This window comes from Melanerpes formicivorus, unplaced genomic scaffold (assembly GCF_026170545.1).
Source record: "Melanerpes formicivorus ecotype bairdi unplaced genomic scaffold, bMelFor1.0.p_v2 SCAF_1, whole genome shotgun sequence".
Classification (NCBI taxonomy): domain Eukaryota; kingdom Metazoa; phylum Chordata; class Aves; order Piciformes; family Picidae; genus Melanerpes; species Melanerpes formicivorus.
This window is the reverse complement of record NW_027142353.1, coordinates 21,584,901-21,603,547: the sequence shown is the minus strand read 5'-3', so window position 1 is coordinate 21,603,547 and position 18,647 is coordinate 21,584,901. Positions and strand designations below refer to the sequence as shown.

Here is an 18,647-nt window from a genome sequence, read left to right as displayed (position 1 = left end):
GTGTTGTCATGAGACCACTCACACAGACCATGGTAGGTAAAGCTGCATGGCTGGAATAACTCCAAGGACATCAGTGGTTGCAGGAGCCATAGTAACTCTGGAGTAACATCTGCAGGTGAACTGCTCTAAGGTCAATTTCACCTTAATTTCTAGTTCCTTGCAGCTGCACAAATCCTTGAGTATCTCAGTTCTGGCAGTCTGGAAGTGTTCTCTGGACTGGTAGCAGTCCTACAGAGGACGCTATCATTAAGTCTAAATTAGTAAATGAAACGTGAGCGGGATTATTTCCCTGGCATAGAAACCATCTGGTAAAACTCCAGCCTGTTACTTTATTAATTATTGTGTTATGTTCTGTTGAACTTTATCACCTTCCTACAGAGTGTAGCCACATCTAAGTTGCCTCCTGGGACTGGTCACTAAAACCCGTCTTAAAAATCAAATTGTGCCCAAAATTGTCTTGAGGAATCCTGGTTGGAAGAGGTCAAAACATCACCAGAGATCTACTTAGTTACTCTAACACTCCAGATAAGCAGTAGAAAACTGTGGATCCTACTTCCCCAATAGCTCAACTAGCTGTATGGTCACGGAGATACTAATTTTACAGACTGCTATTTAAGCTGGGGCCACCTTGTTTTCATGCTTGTATCAACTGAATTTTCTTAGAAATCATGGGGACTCAGAAGTGTCAGAAAGGCAACTGCTGGAAAACTTAGCAACTGCTGACTGAAATAAAGATGACTCAGCAGTCACTCACAATTCATGAAGAAGTAACTGTAGAAGTGGTCAGTCTGAAACTCACTCACAGCAGAAACCCCAAGAAATATATTTCATCCCTGAAACAGAGACAAATTCAAATTTAAAAGTTTTAAATTCTAAATTTAGATCAGATTTACTTTAAATTCATGCAAATCCCATGACTCAGAACAAGGATACCCAAACATTCTTTAAAATGTCTATTATACAGGAGGCCAGACAAAAATGACCCAGTTTTCTCTCAGCTTTAAGAGTCTCTGAAATTCCACCCCACTATTTTTAAAGTCTGATTAGAGATAACAATTTCTTTCTATCCATTAGAGCAAGCTATGTCTTAGGGGAAAAAAGACAAGAAAAGGAAAAAAAAAAAAGCTTGGACTAATGGTTTTGGTAATGGGTTTGGGTTTTGGCAACAGAGAAAGTGGGAAATTTAATTCTGCTATGAACTTGCTCTGTGAGCATAGCAAGTAATTTGGAAGATGATCTAACCTTTCTGTATACTAGACACCAAAACATTACACTCCTAGACGGAGTTAGTCGTCTTCTTCTCAAGACAGGCTGTGAAGGCAGGTATTTCCATAGAGTAACTTTGTTCGATGCATTCTAGGTTTTTTTTGTTAAAATGAGAAGAGATTGCCCCCTGGAGGTGTCTTTCTTTACTGACCATAGATGGGCTCACATGAGAAGTCCAGCCTGGATGCTTGCGTTCTGGGTGGTTGAGAGGAATCTCACCTTTAGGTCTACTTGTCAGACTGATTTACTTATCTGCAGAGTAAATAACAGAGGGACTAAGAGAACTTCCTTAATTCCCCTATCAATCTTTTTCAAAATACTGGCTATCTAAGCACTTAGGATGAAAAAGCACTTTTAGGCCCAGTGTCATCATCTGCTATGTCAGACCAATTATTTTTATCTTTTATAAGGCTGCTGAAACAAAAACAAAACAAATTTTCTATCTATTTTTCAGACAAATTAACTCCCTGCTTTAATTCTCAGCCAAGTTTTAGAAACATCAGTGTTAACATTAGGAAATGGGACAATGGTAAGTGGGAAGGAGGAGAACACATCTCTAGGTGGCAGCCCAAATTTGTCCTGGACAAAGGTGATGGTCTAATCATAAGCTTAGTTGATTTTTTTTGTGCTTAATTTTATATGAATTAAACTATTTAAACTTTTATCTATTTATTTATTTATTTATTTTTATTTTGGAGAAATAACCAAACACTACACCTTTGGCTTTGGGGACCTCTGGGTTTTTTTATTATTTTAAACTTGATATTACTCTCAGTAAACAAATTACGTTAATGAGCAAGCAAAACAAAACTGACAATAAATTAACATATAAACAACAAAAAATAAAAATTGAAGTGGGACATTAATATCAAAATGCAAAATGGCTTATCTTTAGTGTATCAGACACCTTCTACTGTGAACTGAGCTTGTGTTACCACTTAGACAATAATTTACTGTCTTCTTAGATGTATACTTTTGATGGTCTCAAGAACAGCAAAAGAATACTTCCATTATTTTTCAAATTTGCTATGTCATGGAAAATAGTAATAAAGAATTTATGGTACAGACTTGTATAGATAAACCTGAGTTACCTGCAAACAACAGGGCTTCCTTCTGGGAAAATGTAATTGGTAAAGTCTTTGAAACTTCTGTACCAGAGAGTTCTTGTCCTACCGCTGTGACCTTAGTTCACTTGGAAGTGAATGAACAAACCCAATTAAATGTGAGGCTGCTTCTCACTGGCTGGTCATAGATTCTACCCCAGGTAAATAATGTAGAGTGTAGTTGTAAGGCTTCAGAGAGAATCCTGAAGAATCCAGCAAGCATATTTAGTGCTACCTTGCTACGTGAAAAGTCTTAAATCAGGTGAAATACACTTCAGCTAAACTTGGATGAGTTATTTACCTGGACTTTCTTAAGGGTCAGTAGAAGACACTATTCAGGTGTCGTATATTCTTTGTGATGCTGACGCTTAAAATACATCAGATGAATTATGCACCGTAAGATCCCCATTTCTTTCCATTGAGCATAAAGAAAGTCTATGTTCCCAACTTCAGCACAGATATCTAATACTAGACAAAGGGAATCTCCTAGCCAAGCCAGGAAGCTGATAAAACTCAGTATTTCAGGACCTAGCCAGAGCAACTTATTCACTAAGGCATCCAAATAAAACTACAAACCAGGGAGACTCAAAGGATTAAATTGAATCAACACCCATTCACCACCATACCCATCCACCACCATGCCAAGAGTAATACAGTCTTGATTAGGAAATAAAATGAGAGACTTCTTCGAGTTACAAGTTGAGACAGGGAATGCTACCATCAGTGGAGCTCTCCCCAACATCACCCCACAGGAAATTACTATGAGAAATATTCAATTTTCTCTAGCTTTGGCCCTACCATCCCTTCTATTGTAACTTGTGATTTTTACACACCTAAACAGAAGACCTGGCTAGACGGGCTAGTACTGTGAGCATGTACACACTGACCAGGACCCTCTGGTGTTGCAGAAGCTGTGCTCTGACCTCTCATCCTTTGCATCAGAATGATACTCTTCATCAGGCAGATGTTTAGCTTGTTTGGACTAGATACTACTGCAAACATGTCCAGGCAGCTTGTGAATATGGGTAACTCAGTTCTCTTGGGTCTTCACAAATAAGGATGTTATTTGATTATTTTCTCCCTCACTTCCCTAAGTGCACAGCTGACAAGATTCAGCAGGCTATTTTTTCCTGAGATAGAATATTCTCCATTTCAGGTTATGGCACAGTAACCCACCGCAATATTCTATGGCTCAGTACGCTATTTGATTTATATGGAGTGTGCACAAATAGGCTGTAGGGCTGTACTTCCAGTTCTGTATGCACAGCAAATCTTTAAGCACTGGAATAAACACCACACACTCCATTTCAATAGTACATCAAAACATGATAGAAAGTACAAATGGAAAGAACACAGCAAGTACAAAGGGCACAAAACCAAGCAGCTCCAAATCAACAGCTTAAACAAACTACATAAATGTTTTTGTAGCCTCAGAGCTACATTTTACTTGCTTGCTTGCTGCTATTCTTTTACTCCACTCTCCCTCTTGCATACCAAAGAAAATAAAATGTATGGCTGGCATGTAACTGCTTCATAGTAGTGCTAAGTAATGTAGCTTTAACTTTTAAACATCCAAACACAGTTTATGAAAGAAAAAGTAATCTGACCAGTCAGTGTAATTCATCATGTTGCAGTTTCATTTTCTCTTTCTTTTGCTTACTACAACATACTGCTTTCCAAAGTAAAATAAAATTTAGTAAGATCTATACAAAAGGTAGTGAATGAAAGGCTGCAATAAAAATTAAGTTGTATCCCGTATTTCTGATAGAAGAAATACAAAACTTACCATCACAAAAGAGTAAAATTAGCTTGTACAGTCTTGACTTTTTTTTTCCCTTTTCTAAGTCTCCACTTTCTTTCTTTTTTTTTTTTACCTTTGACAACATATTGATATATTTTTATGTCTGTTAAATACATGAAAGAGTTTGACTTTGCTTGCAAAGCTTGTCATTATGTGCTCATAACTCCAGAATAATTTTGTTTGTTTGTTTGGGATAGGGAGAGTAGATAAGGCAGAGTTTGTATTTGAAAAATCTATCAAGTGAAAGCTGAAATATCTAGAAGACCTATCTACTGAAGAGAGTAACCTGTTTTTGCTTTTGAGGGGGGGGGATTTTTCAAGTAATAGAAACTACATAAAAGCAGTTATTGCCAAAGAATAGGATAGAATTTTGATGAATGTTTTGTGTATATAAAGGATACATACTCATTCCACTTCTCTGTGTCATTCTTTTTTTCTTGAAGGAATAATCTAATTATTTGTGAAATACAAGAAACATAGGCAATTCCAGATAATCAGAAAAGGGGAACTTGATTATTATAGTTTTTAAGAAAAGAAAAGTGATTCTGCCAATCTCTACACAACATATATGTGCCATAGACATCTAACTATGTAGCATAAATATTAATAACCAAAGCAGATATTCAATTTTTTTGATACAACAAATCTTTGGATATGGAGAAGAAAAATATGCCTTTATAAATAACAGCAGACAAACAGACTGCATTTTGGGCTTCTTTTAATAGGAGTACAAAAATAGAACATAAGAGCACTACAAGGTTCACCTCTAGGTGAAACACATTTTGCATCAAGGCTGACTGATAGAAATAATTCAGATTGCTGTAGAGATAAGCATAAAGTGCAATTCACCTCATAGATTAAAAACAATGAATAATTATACATGGCACTGAGCCAAAACTTTAGAATACCTGACTGCCATACCAGTGTCAGATTTTCTTAAATATCCTAATTGATATCAAGCACTACAGGATTAGACGGTTCAACCTGTGGATCAATTAGTATTAAGAGAGAAAATAAAATTACAGCAATTTTGCAAAAACTGCAAGCAGTCATATACTCTCTAGGTTAATCTGGCACACACATTTGCTGACAGAGAGAAACCTGGAAAGTGATAATGATAAAAGTGACCTTAGAGCAAACTGATCAGGTGTCATAGTTTTATCACATTGTTTTTATATATGACACTGGAGGACAGAAAGTATTCAGTTGGTGAAAATTTCTGATTTTCCATTTCAACAATTAAAAGTACAATTCTTATATAAAGAGGTATAGGGGCATACATAGTGTGTTTTATCATATCTATGGAAAAAGGAAGAGTTACATAAATGGCATGTAAATGGGATAAAAGAGAAAAATGAAAGTGGAAAACACTCTGAAAATACCCAGAAAACCTTTTTACAGTGACTTGCATGTGGATCAATCACTGACCCCATGTGGAGCTTGGTACAGACTTTTGAGAAAGAAATCAGGACTATGAAATCCACTGGATCAGAATACCTTTGCATCAGAAATGGCCTTTTGGAATATTTGAATTTAGACAGAATTAAAAGTAAAATAAATTACTCAGACAAATATACTACTTTGTGATGGGTCATAGACAAATGACCTGAAAGGATTTTTTTTTGTTGTTGTGGGGTTTTTGTTGTTTGTGTCTATCCTAAATTTTATGGGTTTGTATTATGTTTTGCCAGCCTTAAACTTTCCTAGACATCTGAATTTCAATTTCTGGAAAGAAGAAATAATAAAGATGTGTGTGTGTCTTAATCCTAGAATATTTACTCATATACTTTGTGTAATTAAGCAGGGGTTTCCTCACCTCAGATGCTGTGGCAGCAGAATAATAAATAGAATACAAATCATAGTTCTTCTCATGGGATTAGTGGATCCAGCTATGCAGACAAAAAATGAATTCACATCTGCTAGAGATTTGCCTAACAATACTTTTGTATCATCTTATTAAAGCTGACATTCCTATTCTATCTTGATAAAGTAATGTAAAAATGTATTTATTTAAGAAATTGGCAGAAATGTCACATTAACTTAGAAATATGTTAAAATCAAACAGACAAGCAGCCTTGTTATATGAAGACTTGCCTCTAACTCTGTAAATGTTTACTTTTGCCTCTATATAGGTAGGCCTTCTCCATGGCTAACTGTCTCTTCATGCTTGCTTCACTGCTATTTACTGTATGCAGAATATACAGGCTGTAAAACAAACTTAACTTTATCAACCTGCTAATTTGGTTCTGTATAACACAGAGGTGATGTAAGGCCTGGTGTGTAATGAAGTTGGTTTCCCTTCTCCACACAGATAGCCGTGCAAAAATAGGGTGTCAAAATTCAAAGTACTCCTGCAAAAATAAAAGGTCTGTAATCACCGAAAATCAAACAGTGAATAATTAGGAAGGTAAAATTTTGCCCTTTCCTACCAGAGAGAAGACCCTCTACTCTGCTCTGGTGAGGCTGCATCTGGACTATTGTGTGCAGCTCTGGGCCCTAAGTTGAAGAAGGACCAGGAAGGTTTTTAGGACTTTCTTAAACCACAAAGGTAAAATAGTTTCCCTGGAACACTATGTCTGTTCCTGCTCTCTTCTGTGGGAGCTTCCCTTGTGCTCTCTGAACCCTGTGAGTCTAGGTAACAGGAATCATTCTGGGTCTGAACTCTTCAATATTTAGACAAACTGTACAAAAGCAACATTTTTCAATATAGGGTAAGGCTGTTCCTTTGGCTTACTGTATCAATACTGGACCAGATTCTGCTCTCATTTACTGCGGAGTACAGCAGGATTATTTCTGCTGAAACTGATGTTGTTAATTATTGCCATTTTGGTCTAAAAAAACCCCAAACAAAAGAAAACCAAAAAAATATCCACTAAGATATATAAAAAGAATCTACATGCACACTTCCATATCATATTGTGTTTGCTCTCAGATGTCACCAGTATTATCTGCCTACTATTATTCAGTCTGACTAGGATATTGAGCTTTAGGGAGTGTTATTCCAGGTTGTAAAGAATATCAAGATGTGACTAAGGAGAAAAAGGGTACCATGAATGACTGATTTGAGTGGAAAGAATTTAACAGCTGCAGAATCACGTAAAGGAGGGTAACAGCCACTTCTGAGTGTGGGGCAGCTGGACTGCATTTATACAAGTCCTATGAGCAGAAAAAAAAAAAAAGGCAGTCAGGAGCAACTAATTATATTTTTGTAGGCACTGAAAGCACACAGTTATATTTAATTAATCAATTAATACAAATAAATTATTTTAATAATTATACAGTAAAAGCGATTTATTCATGTGCACCTGAATTGAAGAACTCAAAGTTCTTGCATAGTGCCATTAGCATAAACTAATGTCCTACATACATACTTCTTTAAATTGCCTATTTTACACATAGGCTGTTGGTATTAAGAGGTCTATTATTTTAAAGGGCATTTCCTTAGGTTTCAGTGCATTAGGATTAGTGAAGATATTAGTAGCTGATAATATTTTCTTTCAATAGGCTTATGGTATGGTAGGCATTTAACTGAAGTTATCACTACCATATATAAATCTATGTCCATTATCTTTGTCTTTATGTGATGTCAGAAAATTATGAAGTACTCAGTAATTATTGTTGTTAATCAAGATTCTGAAATAATTTAATGTTACTAGCTGCTTGTTGCAGGCATACGGAACTCAAATCAGAACTTCCAATATTGTGATTTGTACGCAAATATAATTTTATCTATTTTTATAATCTAGGTTTTTAGATGGAGTCTAAGAAGTTTAATATTCTGTAGGAACATTTCTCCCTACATAGAAACAGTGTAACTTTTTAAAATTCACAGATGTAAAATATGCATTGATATGATAAGAATATCATAGAGTAACAGGGTTATTTAGTTATTTAATACATGTTTAGTTAACCCTGAGGGATAAGAAATGTCAAACACTAGTGAATTGTCAGTCCAGAGGTACCAAGGGTGACACAACTCTGGAAATGAAATAAACATTGTAAAATTTCACACAGCAGGAAAAAAAAAGAAAAAAAGAAAGAAAAAAAAAAAAAAGGAAAAAAGAAAGAAAAAAAAAAGGAACCAAGAAAAAAGAGCATAAATACACCTTGCATACCCCTAGTACTGGAGGAACAACAATATCTTGAGATCCTCTTTGAGACAACCTAAATGCCAGGACATTATTGCACAAAACAATAAACTCCCTGTAAGAAGCTCCACTAACTTTTACGTAATAAATATAGTAGAAAAAATGAAAGATTATTCAGATTGCACACCACACATTTAGAAGCTAGGGACTGCCAGACTTAAAACTGACCATTCCACCTTTATTTCCCTGCGTCCGTCTATTTTATTACTTAATTACATGCTCCACCTCAAAGGATCCCTTTGTTCATGCTGCAGAATCTATGACAGACATGAATAATTCAACTCATTTCCATAGAATGACACAATAATTTACATCCATTTATAATCATTCTAGCAAATGAGTGTTGCATTATAAAACTCAGAAGGATGCCCAGCAAACAATACTGATTTTTATTTTTTCCTTCCAAAGAGAGAATAAGGCTAGATGTCTGGCCTACCACTGAAATCTCCAGTCAAAAATTAAACCTCATTTTTTGATATACTCATTTGTGCACTGTCAGCAAGACTCAGAAACAGCAGAAACTTTATCTTTCCTTTAGTCTATGTCTGTGACATGTGACGAGACTGGTACTTTGCATGTAAAACATTATTTATTCTGTGTGCTAGAGAACTCATGATGTGTAGTATGACTTCAAAAGCTGGTTTCAACTCCAAAATGTTGTTCTCTGATTTTGATGGAGCATGTTACAAACCATTAATTCTGTTTCTTGCCAGAGATGGAAGCTAGACTGAGACAAGAAATACTTGCAAAAATGTATAAACTTAAAATAAGTCAGTTGAATCATATCCTAAAAGCCACTATTTTTCTCTACACACTATAAATTAAGTCCAAGCTAATTAGATGAGTGACCACAGGCATTTGAAGTAATCTAAATGGAGAAAACAAGCAAAACAGCTTCAAATGGCCTGTCACTTCTAAGACAGTCCCAAATATCTCCTTGCAGCTAGGCAACTTCCCAAATGATATATGCCAGTTCTAAAACCCATGGCTTGCTAGAGAATAGCAGTATAAAATTACAGTATAAAAATTACAGTATAAAAAAAAATCCTTACAGCAAGCTTTCACAAGGGATTAGTAACTTAGAATAAATCTGAGGCTGCTGTAAATTATTGGAAAGTGAGTCTTTCTATCAGAAAAGTTCACAAAGGGAAAAAAAAAAAGACTGGAGGAAGCAAGAGGAAAGGAGGATGTTTAGAGTTAAGGCATTTGTCTTCCTAAGTAATGTCTACATGTGAAGCAGTCATTTTTCCCTTGCAACAGCTGAACACCTGTGTGCCACTGGTAAGTGGGGAATAAATTCTTTATTTTCCATTGCCTGCACACATAGCTTTTGCCTTCCCTTCTTAAACTGCCTTTATCTCAACCCACAAGTTTTCCAATTTTTCTTTTTCCAGTTCTCTCCCTGACCTCACTGGAGGAGGAATAAGTGAGCAGTTGTATGATGCTGACCTGCCCACTGGGGTTAACTCATGACACTTCTTTATAGAATGTAATTATTACCAAAAAATGTCAAAGACAATAATTTTAAAATTAATGAGTTTAAATTTTGTACATGACCTTCATTCTTCACAGAAAAGTAGTCATTACGACGTTTACAAATTTGGGTATAAGGTAATCTCAAAACTGATTACTTTAAAATACTTCATTTACTCTCTGCTCCCCCCCCCCCTTAAAGAAAGACAAACAAAAATTATTACCCTCAGTCAGAAATATCACTTCCAGCTCTAGGTTTGAAGCAACGAGCTACACAATGGCAAGACTGCCATTTGGTACAAATTGATACCATCATGTCTACTCTAATGGAATACTGCATTTTAACACTAGCCAGATTACATCTTGCTCTCCTTCCAAGGATTTAGGGTATCATGGCACATACCAATGCAGTACTCTATACAAAGACTGATGATATTACTGTATAGCAAACAACAAAGCTAAAAGGGCCAGTGTGATGACCTATCACTTTGCAATCTACTTAGGGCATCATTCTCAATAATGGCCTGCCTAAATTGCTCATGAGACTCTGAAATGTTTTGATGCACCTTTTAAACTCACAAATGATCTATCATAAAATATCAGAACCGCCCTGCTTTCTAGAGGAAAAAAGGGAGTGAGGAAAGACAGAGAAATAAACAAGTGAATGCCAAAATAGCTTCTGAACAAAGGAAGTCCAGATACACAATGATGAGTCCTACACAAGATACATAAACATTAACACATCTGTGTAATAAATCATCAGCTAACAGCAGATGTCTGATTAAAATATTACAATAGTTATTACTAATGTCTTTAGGACAGTTGAAGAAGGACAGACACTTTAAGTTACTTTAAAGCCAAATTTCGTCAGAATGTTAACTCATTAACATTCAATTTTCAAATCTTTAAAGTTTTAGATATTCTCCATCAACCTATGTGTAGTAATGTAGATATTTTAACATATTCTGTATATATAGTGAACAAGGTTAGTGAGTGAAAAGCAGGAGAAGGAAGAGAGGAAGGAAAATGAAAAGGGGAAGGGGAATGCAGAAGAGGGAAGAAGGAAGAGTGAAGAGGGAAGAGGGTTTGATACTGTACCTCCAAACTTGTACAAACAGCTAATAATCTAAATATGCTTAAGTAAAACTAAAGATTAATGTAATTGAAGCCATTAAAAAAGATAATTTGAAATGGCAAATCACACATTCTAAGTGATTTATTAATTCTTGAAACAGCATGTATCTTTACATACAACCTGCATGTTGTATGTATGTTGTATAAACTCGATCAGTCAGAGGGTAGAAGGGCTCTGCAGAGGGACCTCGACTGACTGGACAGATGGGCGGAGTCCAATGGCATGGCATTTAAGAAGTCCAAGTGCCGAGTGCTGCGCTTTGGCTACGGCAACCCCATGCAGAACTACAGGCTGGGGTCAGAGTGGCTGGAGAGCTCCCAAACAGAGAGGGACCTGGGGGTGCTGATTGACAGCTGCCTAAACATGAGCCAGAAGTGTGCCCAGGTGGCCAAGAAGGCAAATAGCATCCTGGCCTGTATTAGGAATAGTGTGGCCAGCAGGAGCAGGGAAGTCATTGTGCCCCTGTACTCTGCATTGGCTAGGCCACACCTTGAGTCCTGTGTCCAGTTCTGGGCCCCTCAGTTTAAGAAGGACATCGAAACACTTGAACATGTCCAGAGAAGGGCAACAAGGCTCACCAGCCTTGAGCACAAGCTGTATGAAGAGAGGCTGAGGGAGCTGGGATTGTTTAGCCTGGAGAAGAGGAGGCTCAGGGGTGACCTCATTGCCCTCTACAACTACCTGAAAGGTGGTTGTAGCCAGGAAGGGGTTGGTCTCTTCTCCCAGGCAACCAGCACCAGAACAAGAGGACACAGTCTCAAGCTGCGCCAGGGGAAGTTTAGGCTCGAGGTGAGGAGAAAGTTCTTCACCGAGAGAGTCATTAGTCATTGGAATGTGCTGCCCAGGGAGGTGGTGGAGTCACCATCCCTGGAAGTCTTGAAGAGGAGATTGGACGTGGCACTTGGTGCCATGGTTTAGTCATGAGGTCTGCGGTGACAGGTTGGACTTGATGATCCTTGAGATCTCTTCCAACCTTAGTGATACTGTGATACTGTAACCTGCATGTTCTCCTTCACAGAACGGTATTTTCTCTGATGTTCTTTGAAGAGCAGGATGAGAGCTCCATGATGGAAAACATGGTGCTGAATCAAAAAAAGTTAAACTCAGAAAAAAACAGTCTAGAGACTGGAGAGACAGTAATGAAATTCCGAGAAACATTCAAAAGTGCAGAAATAAAGACAATGAATATCACATCAACAATTATTTAGGCTTTCAAAAAATATGTTTTTTCTCACAGAAATCTTGCCATTTTCATTCTCTAAATTCAATTCAATCTGCTTATCAGTTCACAGAATCCATAGAGGTTACCCTGAAGTCCAACAGCCCTAAGCTGCAAATGGGCAGGGAAGGCTGACACAGATGTCTTATTTCAGGCCCTGTGCAACTGCACCTTGCAGTCTCCATTTTTAAGAAGTTTCCAAGGCATGAGAAATATGTGTGATGTGAACCTCAGTCTCTAATGCAGTAGTTCATAAAATTCTTTCTTGACCAAGGAAACTAAGACAGAGTAAAGCACAAGGTACAGTTCAGAATCTTGGAGAACCCATTAAAGAAGAAACAAAGGAAAAATTAATTTTAATTTCTAACCCAATTTACAAAACACTGATAGTAGGGTGGTGTTTGTAAAGGAGTATGGTACTAAAGTATAATTGTTCAGAATGAGTGAAATAGAACATCTTACTGCCCCGTTTTTACCTGAACGTGCCTGAACAGCTGTATTCTTGTACTTGACTGATCAAGAAAAATATGCTCACCTCATTACTGTAGATGGGTCCTTGATCACCATCATTATTTTTAAAAATTTATATTCCAAATGGCTTTTACATGGCTTCCTTGAGCACCAAGTGAGTGAATGACATGAAAGTCAGCCAGTATCCATTTTATGAATTAATGCAGAGAAATTAGGTTCTAGATATTAAGATTGTATAGTCAGGCTCTGTGCCCCAGAGATTTTCTGAACCCTATTGTTCTACACTGGTATTAGAGCACATGCTAATACTTTTTTTGCCATTGCACCAAATACCAAAAGCATAACAAATTTTTATGCTCATACTAAAGTGCTTATTGTATATCTTGTGCAATTATCCTCATTTTTGTTACGATATCAATATGCTAAATGCTGGAAAGAGTCATATGCTGACAATTCCTAGGTTCCATAGCTATTTCACTGTTTCCTTATTTCCAAGGAAAAGGATATTTGAGGATACTTTACCTATGCTTAAAATTTGGGCTGCAAATTGGAAATTTTGAACTCTTCCCAACATTGTCTGTGCCACTGCCTTGACTTAAAAGCTAGAATTTCAAAATTTAGCCCACTGAGAACAATTCTGAAAAGTATTAATGCAAAATACATGGGCAAGCTCTTCCTGATGTCTAAAATGAATGTTACTCAAGGCATTCTGTTTCAAAGATAAGGTAAAAAAGATTTCTATCTCTCTGCTCAAAGAGATTTAGAAATTGAGCCAAGACTGCAGGCAAATTCATCAGAAACACTGCAGCTGTAGTTGGCAAATATGCTGAAATGACATATATAATTTCATAGTTATATTGGTGCAGCCTATTTTTATAGTATTTAATAGCATCTGACCTTATTATTTCCCATTTTTATTATATATTCATTGACAGTAACTGCCACAACTTCCACTTAGGAACCAGAATTTCCACAAGATTTCTCTTCTGATCAACAAACTTTGGTGATTGAGGGGTTCACATAGCAGCTGTCAAGTTCTACTATGATAGTACAGCAGCAGAACCAGTAAATCCAAAGAGGACAGCAACAGAAATAACAATTAAGCTCTGTAGCCCAGGAAAAAGTGCCCTTGCAAAATATGACCTTTCTTTAGCTACTGTCTTTCTTTAGTTCAAATATGACTCATAAAGATATGCTAGTGATCCACCATATTAATCCCTAATTATACATTCAGAGAAATTTATTCAAATTCAGAGAATTAATAAAGCAATAGTACTGTCTGCATTACTGATAGAATATCCAGGTTTTCTTATATTACATCCCTTCACCACAAAGGCCCCTAATTCAAATACTAGCTTTTTATTAACCAGCTAAAACCCCAAATATTATTTTTTAATTATTTATATTTTTTAAACTCTGAAAACATAACCCATAAATACCAGTTTGACATTGGGGAAAATAAAAACATGAAAAGTGAGAAGTCTACCAACTGCAGGTCTGTAAGCATATATGGAAGTGTGAGAAAATAATTCCTCATTCCAGACAATGAACAGCAGGATAGAAGCAGTTTGGCCGAACAGCCAACAAAGCAAACTGACTTCACAAGAACATCACCAAAACTAATCACCTGGTTTCCAAAACCATCCTGTCGAGTTACTGAGGAAATATAGAGATGTAGTACATGTGACAGTTTTTTAGAACACTTTCTGAAAAGGTAACTCTCATTCTTTGAATTCAGTAGTTCTTTACTCTTTCTCACCTGCAGCCTATTGGCCAAAAAAACCCCCACAGCATTAAGAACTGATGGTACTTTTAAACTACAATCTAATACCCTCATTTCTGCTTGAAAATTTTGTAGTTTTCAGCCAATAACAGAACAAACAGCCATGCACTTGAACTATTTATCCAAATACACTGAATGTGAAGATTCAATAAATATGAAGGCTAACCGGTCATGGTGAATAAAGTGAAGAATTTGCACGTTCTGTTGCTCAAAGTAAGATATGCCTTGGTCTGTCTGACAGGAATGGTGCCTGTAAAAAACCTTACAATGCTGACAAATGGTTTCTTTCAATACTGATACGCCAAGATCTTTGTGTTCCTATTTATACACAAATCTAAAAATCAGCAGTGTATGCAGTGATTATTGATGAATTCTGAGTACGTTCAACATACATTCACAGGGAATATTAAAAGACTGATGTAATTTTCATTGACAACGTGATAGCCCCACCACTGTTTAACTGATTTTATGGATACTAATACAATCATTAGGACCTAGTGCAAATAGGTAAAAAGACAGAGGCTCAGCTGCAAAGAACCTATAGAGATAATTTTCTATGGAGGAAAACAGATCAAGATGGACAGAAATAAAACTGGAACACTTAAACATAATAGCATAAATGTTTATGGCATCATATTGTTTGGTTTTGTCATTGTTCTACTGCAAATTAGTATTAATTCTGAGACACCAGATCTCCTCTACACTTTTAGGTAAAAAATTTGTCTTTGGAACATACTTGAAAGAGTGGAGGAAAAACCTGAAATTACATTTGAGCCTTCAAAAATTATTTTAGTTATTTTTAAAAATAAAGTTTCTCCCCAAAAGACAATGTACTGAACTCATGCTAGAGTGAATATGCATAGTACCATTCCCTGCTATTCCAGCCAACTGAATACAATGATCTTTGAGAGCAGCTACTTCTATCCACACTGCCTGCCAGGAATGAATGTCCTAGGTCTGTGCAAAACCCCAATCTGTGTGTGGGGATTGTAATGAGAAAAGCTGGGAGGCGAGGACCAAATCCCTACCAGGAACCATTGTAAGGATTTAACAGTAGAAAAGGCTGTGGCTTTGTGCTCATGTTATAGTCCCTTGAAGTGTTCAATTCAGTGACACAGAAATGGCTAAATAGAGATTGTCTCTGAATATAAAAACAACCTGGTTTCCCATATCTCTCATTACCTGCATCTTCTCAACCAGCCTGCACTTCTGGATTCATGCTGCAGGATGAACACTGTGGTAAGACAGAGATGACTGACTCTTAAACGTGGGATTATAAACTCCTATACTGGCACTTTTGAATACTTACAGAATTGCCAGAGAGAATACAGAATAGAATAACCCGATTGGAAGAGACCTTTGAGATCATTGAGTCCAACCTATCATCCAGCACTATATAATCAACTAAACCATGGCACCAAGCACCCCATCCAGTCTATTCCTAAACACCTCCAGTGATGGTGACTCCACCACCTCCCTGGACAGCCCATTCCAATGGCCAATCACTCTTTCCATGAAGAACTTCTTCCTAACACCTAATTGTGTTGAGTGCATGAGGCTGCTAGCTGAACATCTCTTCAACATGATGGTACTTACTAGTGATGCATTTGAGAATGTAAGTAAATGAGCTAAACCTCAACATTTAATTGGAGATGGGGTAAAAGAGTTTGCCTTCAGTAAGAAGCAGTGACATATTTCATTTTGTCCTTCCGCATTAATTCAAAATCCCACTCATTTCTAACAACAATAATAAAAATGAAGTTGTGGTATGAGCATAACTAACTCCTCCTCACGATGCATAAACAACTCCTAGCATAAGAAATACAAATACTATACCTATGACATCTACACCAATAAACTTGAAAAATTAGACTATTTTTCCTCCTGCTTTTTAATTCCTTGAAGGCAACATGAAATATTTTGCATTTTATAAATCACAGAAATATCACAAATCATAAAAATGTAAATATTCCTTGACGTTACTCCTTGTTTGTTTGTTTGTTTGTATGTTTCTTTGTTTTATTGAATACATTTTCCTGATGATCTTTATAAAGATATTTCCACAAAGTTCATGATTCCTTCAACTAAAAATAACAAGCTTGCACTCATTCCTGGCAGACATTGATTTTTCTCTGAAGAAAGTTTGAAAGACTTATCAACAAAACAATACTGCAAGCACTATAAGAACATAAGGCTTTGTATTGTAGGTAGGAAAAAGCTTTTATGAAACTTGAAAGAATTTACCTTGACAAGAAGTCTGAGAAAGAGAGACGTATTGGATATCCATGTCGTATGATTTTGACCATCTCTAGGACACCAATATATTGCAGTTGAGCAGACACATAAAAATTGTCAAAAGTATCTGGCAACTTGGAGTTATTGGGCTTTATACAATGAACAGAATGTGGTGTGCAGTTCTGCAGCTTCCCTATAATATCTGTGAGTGATTTCTGTGGGGGAAAAAAAAATCAGTTATCAATCACTATGGTGCAGCAAAGGCAATTGCTCAACACATATTTTCTTCCTAACTTTTTAACATTTGCTCAAAAGGTATGATCTGGCCATGCAGGTAGCTTTCTGAAGCATATGATTATTCTTTCTTCCATTGCAATTTGTAGAGACCAACCTTGCTTTTTAAATGTTTTAGCCTAAATAAAACCAAAACAAAACAAACTTTATATGGAAGGTGTCTACTAACCCTGAGCTGTACTGCCACAGTAGTTGGGCCCCCTCGTTCAAGTCTCTGAAGAAATGAGGATGTTCCTTTCTTTTTCAGCAACTGTGGGGACAGAAGCACACACACAATATCTTTATCTCAAGATGGTCAGTAAACCTTCATTTTCACTGTTAAATGATTTACCAACACAATTTTAAAAATGTACAAATACTATGCTAGAGACAATGATTTGAGTTTCAGAAAGAATTGGGAAAGTGGATAAATATGATCATAGTATCATAGTATCATTCAGGGTTGGAAGGGACCACAAGGATCATCTAGTTCCAAGCCCCCTGCCATGGGCAGGGACACCCCACACTAGATCAGGCTGGACAGAGCCTCATCCAGCCTGCTCTTAAACACCTCCAGGGACGGGGCCTCGACCACCTCACTGGACAAAACATTCCAGGGCTTCACCACTCTCATGGTGAAGAACCTCCTCCTCACATCTAGCCTGAATCTCCCCACCTCCAGCTTTATTCCATTCCCCCTAGTCCTATCACTACCTGAGATCCTGAGAAGTCCTTCCCCAGCCTTCCTGTAGGCCCCCTTCAGATACTGGAAGGCCACAATTAGGTCACCTCGGAGCCTTCTCTTCTGCAGACTGAACAGCCCCAACTCCTTCAGTCAGTCCTCATAGGAGAGGTGCTCCAGCCCTCTGATCATCCTTGTGGCCCTTCTCTGGACACGTTCCAGCACCTCCACATCCCTCTTGTAATAGGGGCTCCAGAACTGGACACAGTACTCCAGGTGGGGTCTCACCAGGGCTGAGTAGAGGGGGAGGATCATCTCCCTCGACCTGCTAGCCACACTTCTCCTGATGCAGCCCAGGATCTGATTGGCTTTGCGGGCTGCAAGTGCACACTGAGAGCTCATGTTGAGCTTTTTGTCCACCAGCACCCCCAAGTCTCTCTCCTCAGGGCTACTTTCCAGCCAGTCACTGCCCAGCCTGTATTTGTGCCTGGGATTGCCTCGACCCAGATGCAGGACCCTGCACTTGCTCTTATTGAACTTCATGAGGTTGGCCTGTGCCCACCTCTCCAGCCTGCCAAGGTCCCTCTGGATGGCCTCCCTTCCCTCCAGCGTGTCTGCTGCACCACACAGCGTGGTGTCATCAGCAAACTTGCTGAGGGTGCACTCAATGCCACTGTCCATGTCACCCACAAGGATGTTGAACAAGACAGGTCCCAGGACTGATCCCTGAGGGACTCCGCTTGTCACTGGCCTCCACTGGGACATGGAGCCATGGACAACCACTCTTTGGGTGCGGCCATCAAGCCAGTTCCTTATCCATCTAGTGGTCCACCCATCAAACCCATGTGTCACCAGTTTGGAGACCAGGATGTGATGCGGGACAGTGTCGAAGTATTTTCAGAGCCATGACTGGCAAGAAAGTTTTGATTTCAGAAGATGTATACCATTGGAAAGATAAAATACCTTTTCCGAATAACTGGGCGAAGCAGTATTATCTGGAACTCAATTGCAGAAGCAAGAGTTGTGCAGCTAGTATCGAATACAGTTTGCCTGTATGT

At 37.7% G+C, this 18,647-nt stretch overlaps 1 protein-coding gene across 1 annotated transcript in view; it reads right to left on the bottom strand.

The window, feature by feature from the left end:
- MYO16 (myosin XVI) overlaps nt 1–18,647 on the bottom strand; it is a 392,532-nt gene that overhangs the window by 85,566 nt on the left and 288,319 nt on the right. The window contains exons 26-27 of the mRNA XM_068170049.1: nt 17,098–17,178; nt 16,644–16,849 (exon numbers count right to left, since the gene is read on the bottom strand). Coding sequence (XP_068026150.1) covers nt 16,644–16,849; nt 17,098–17,178 — 287 coding nt within the window. The remainder of the gene's footprint in view (nt 1–16,643; nt 16,850–17,097; nt 17,179–18,647) is intronic.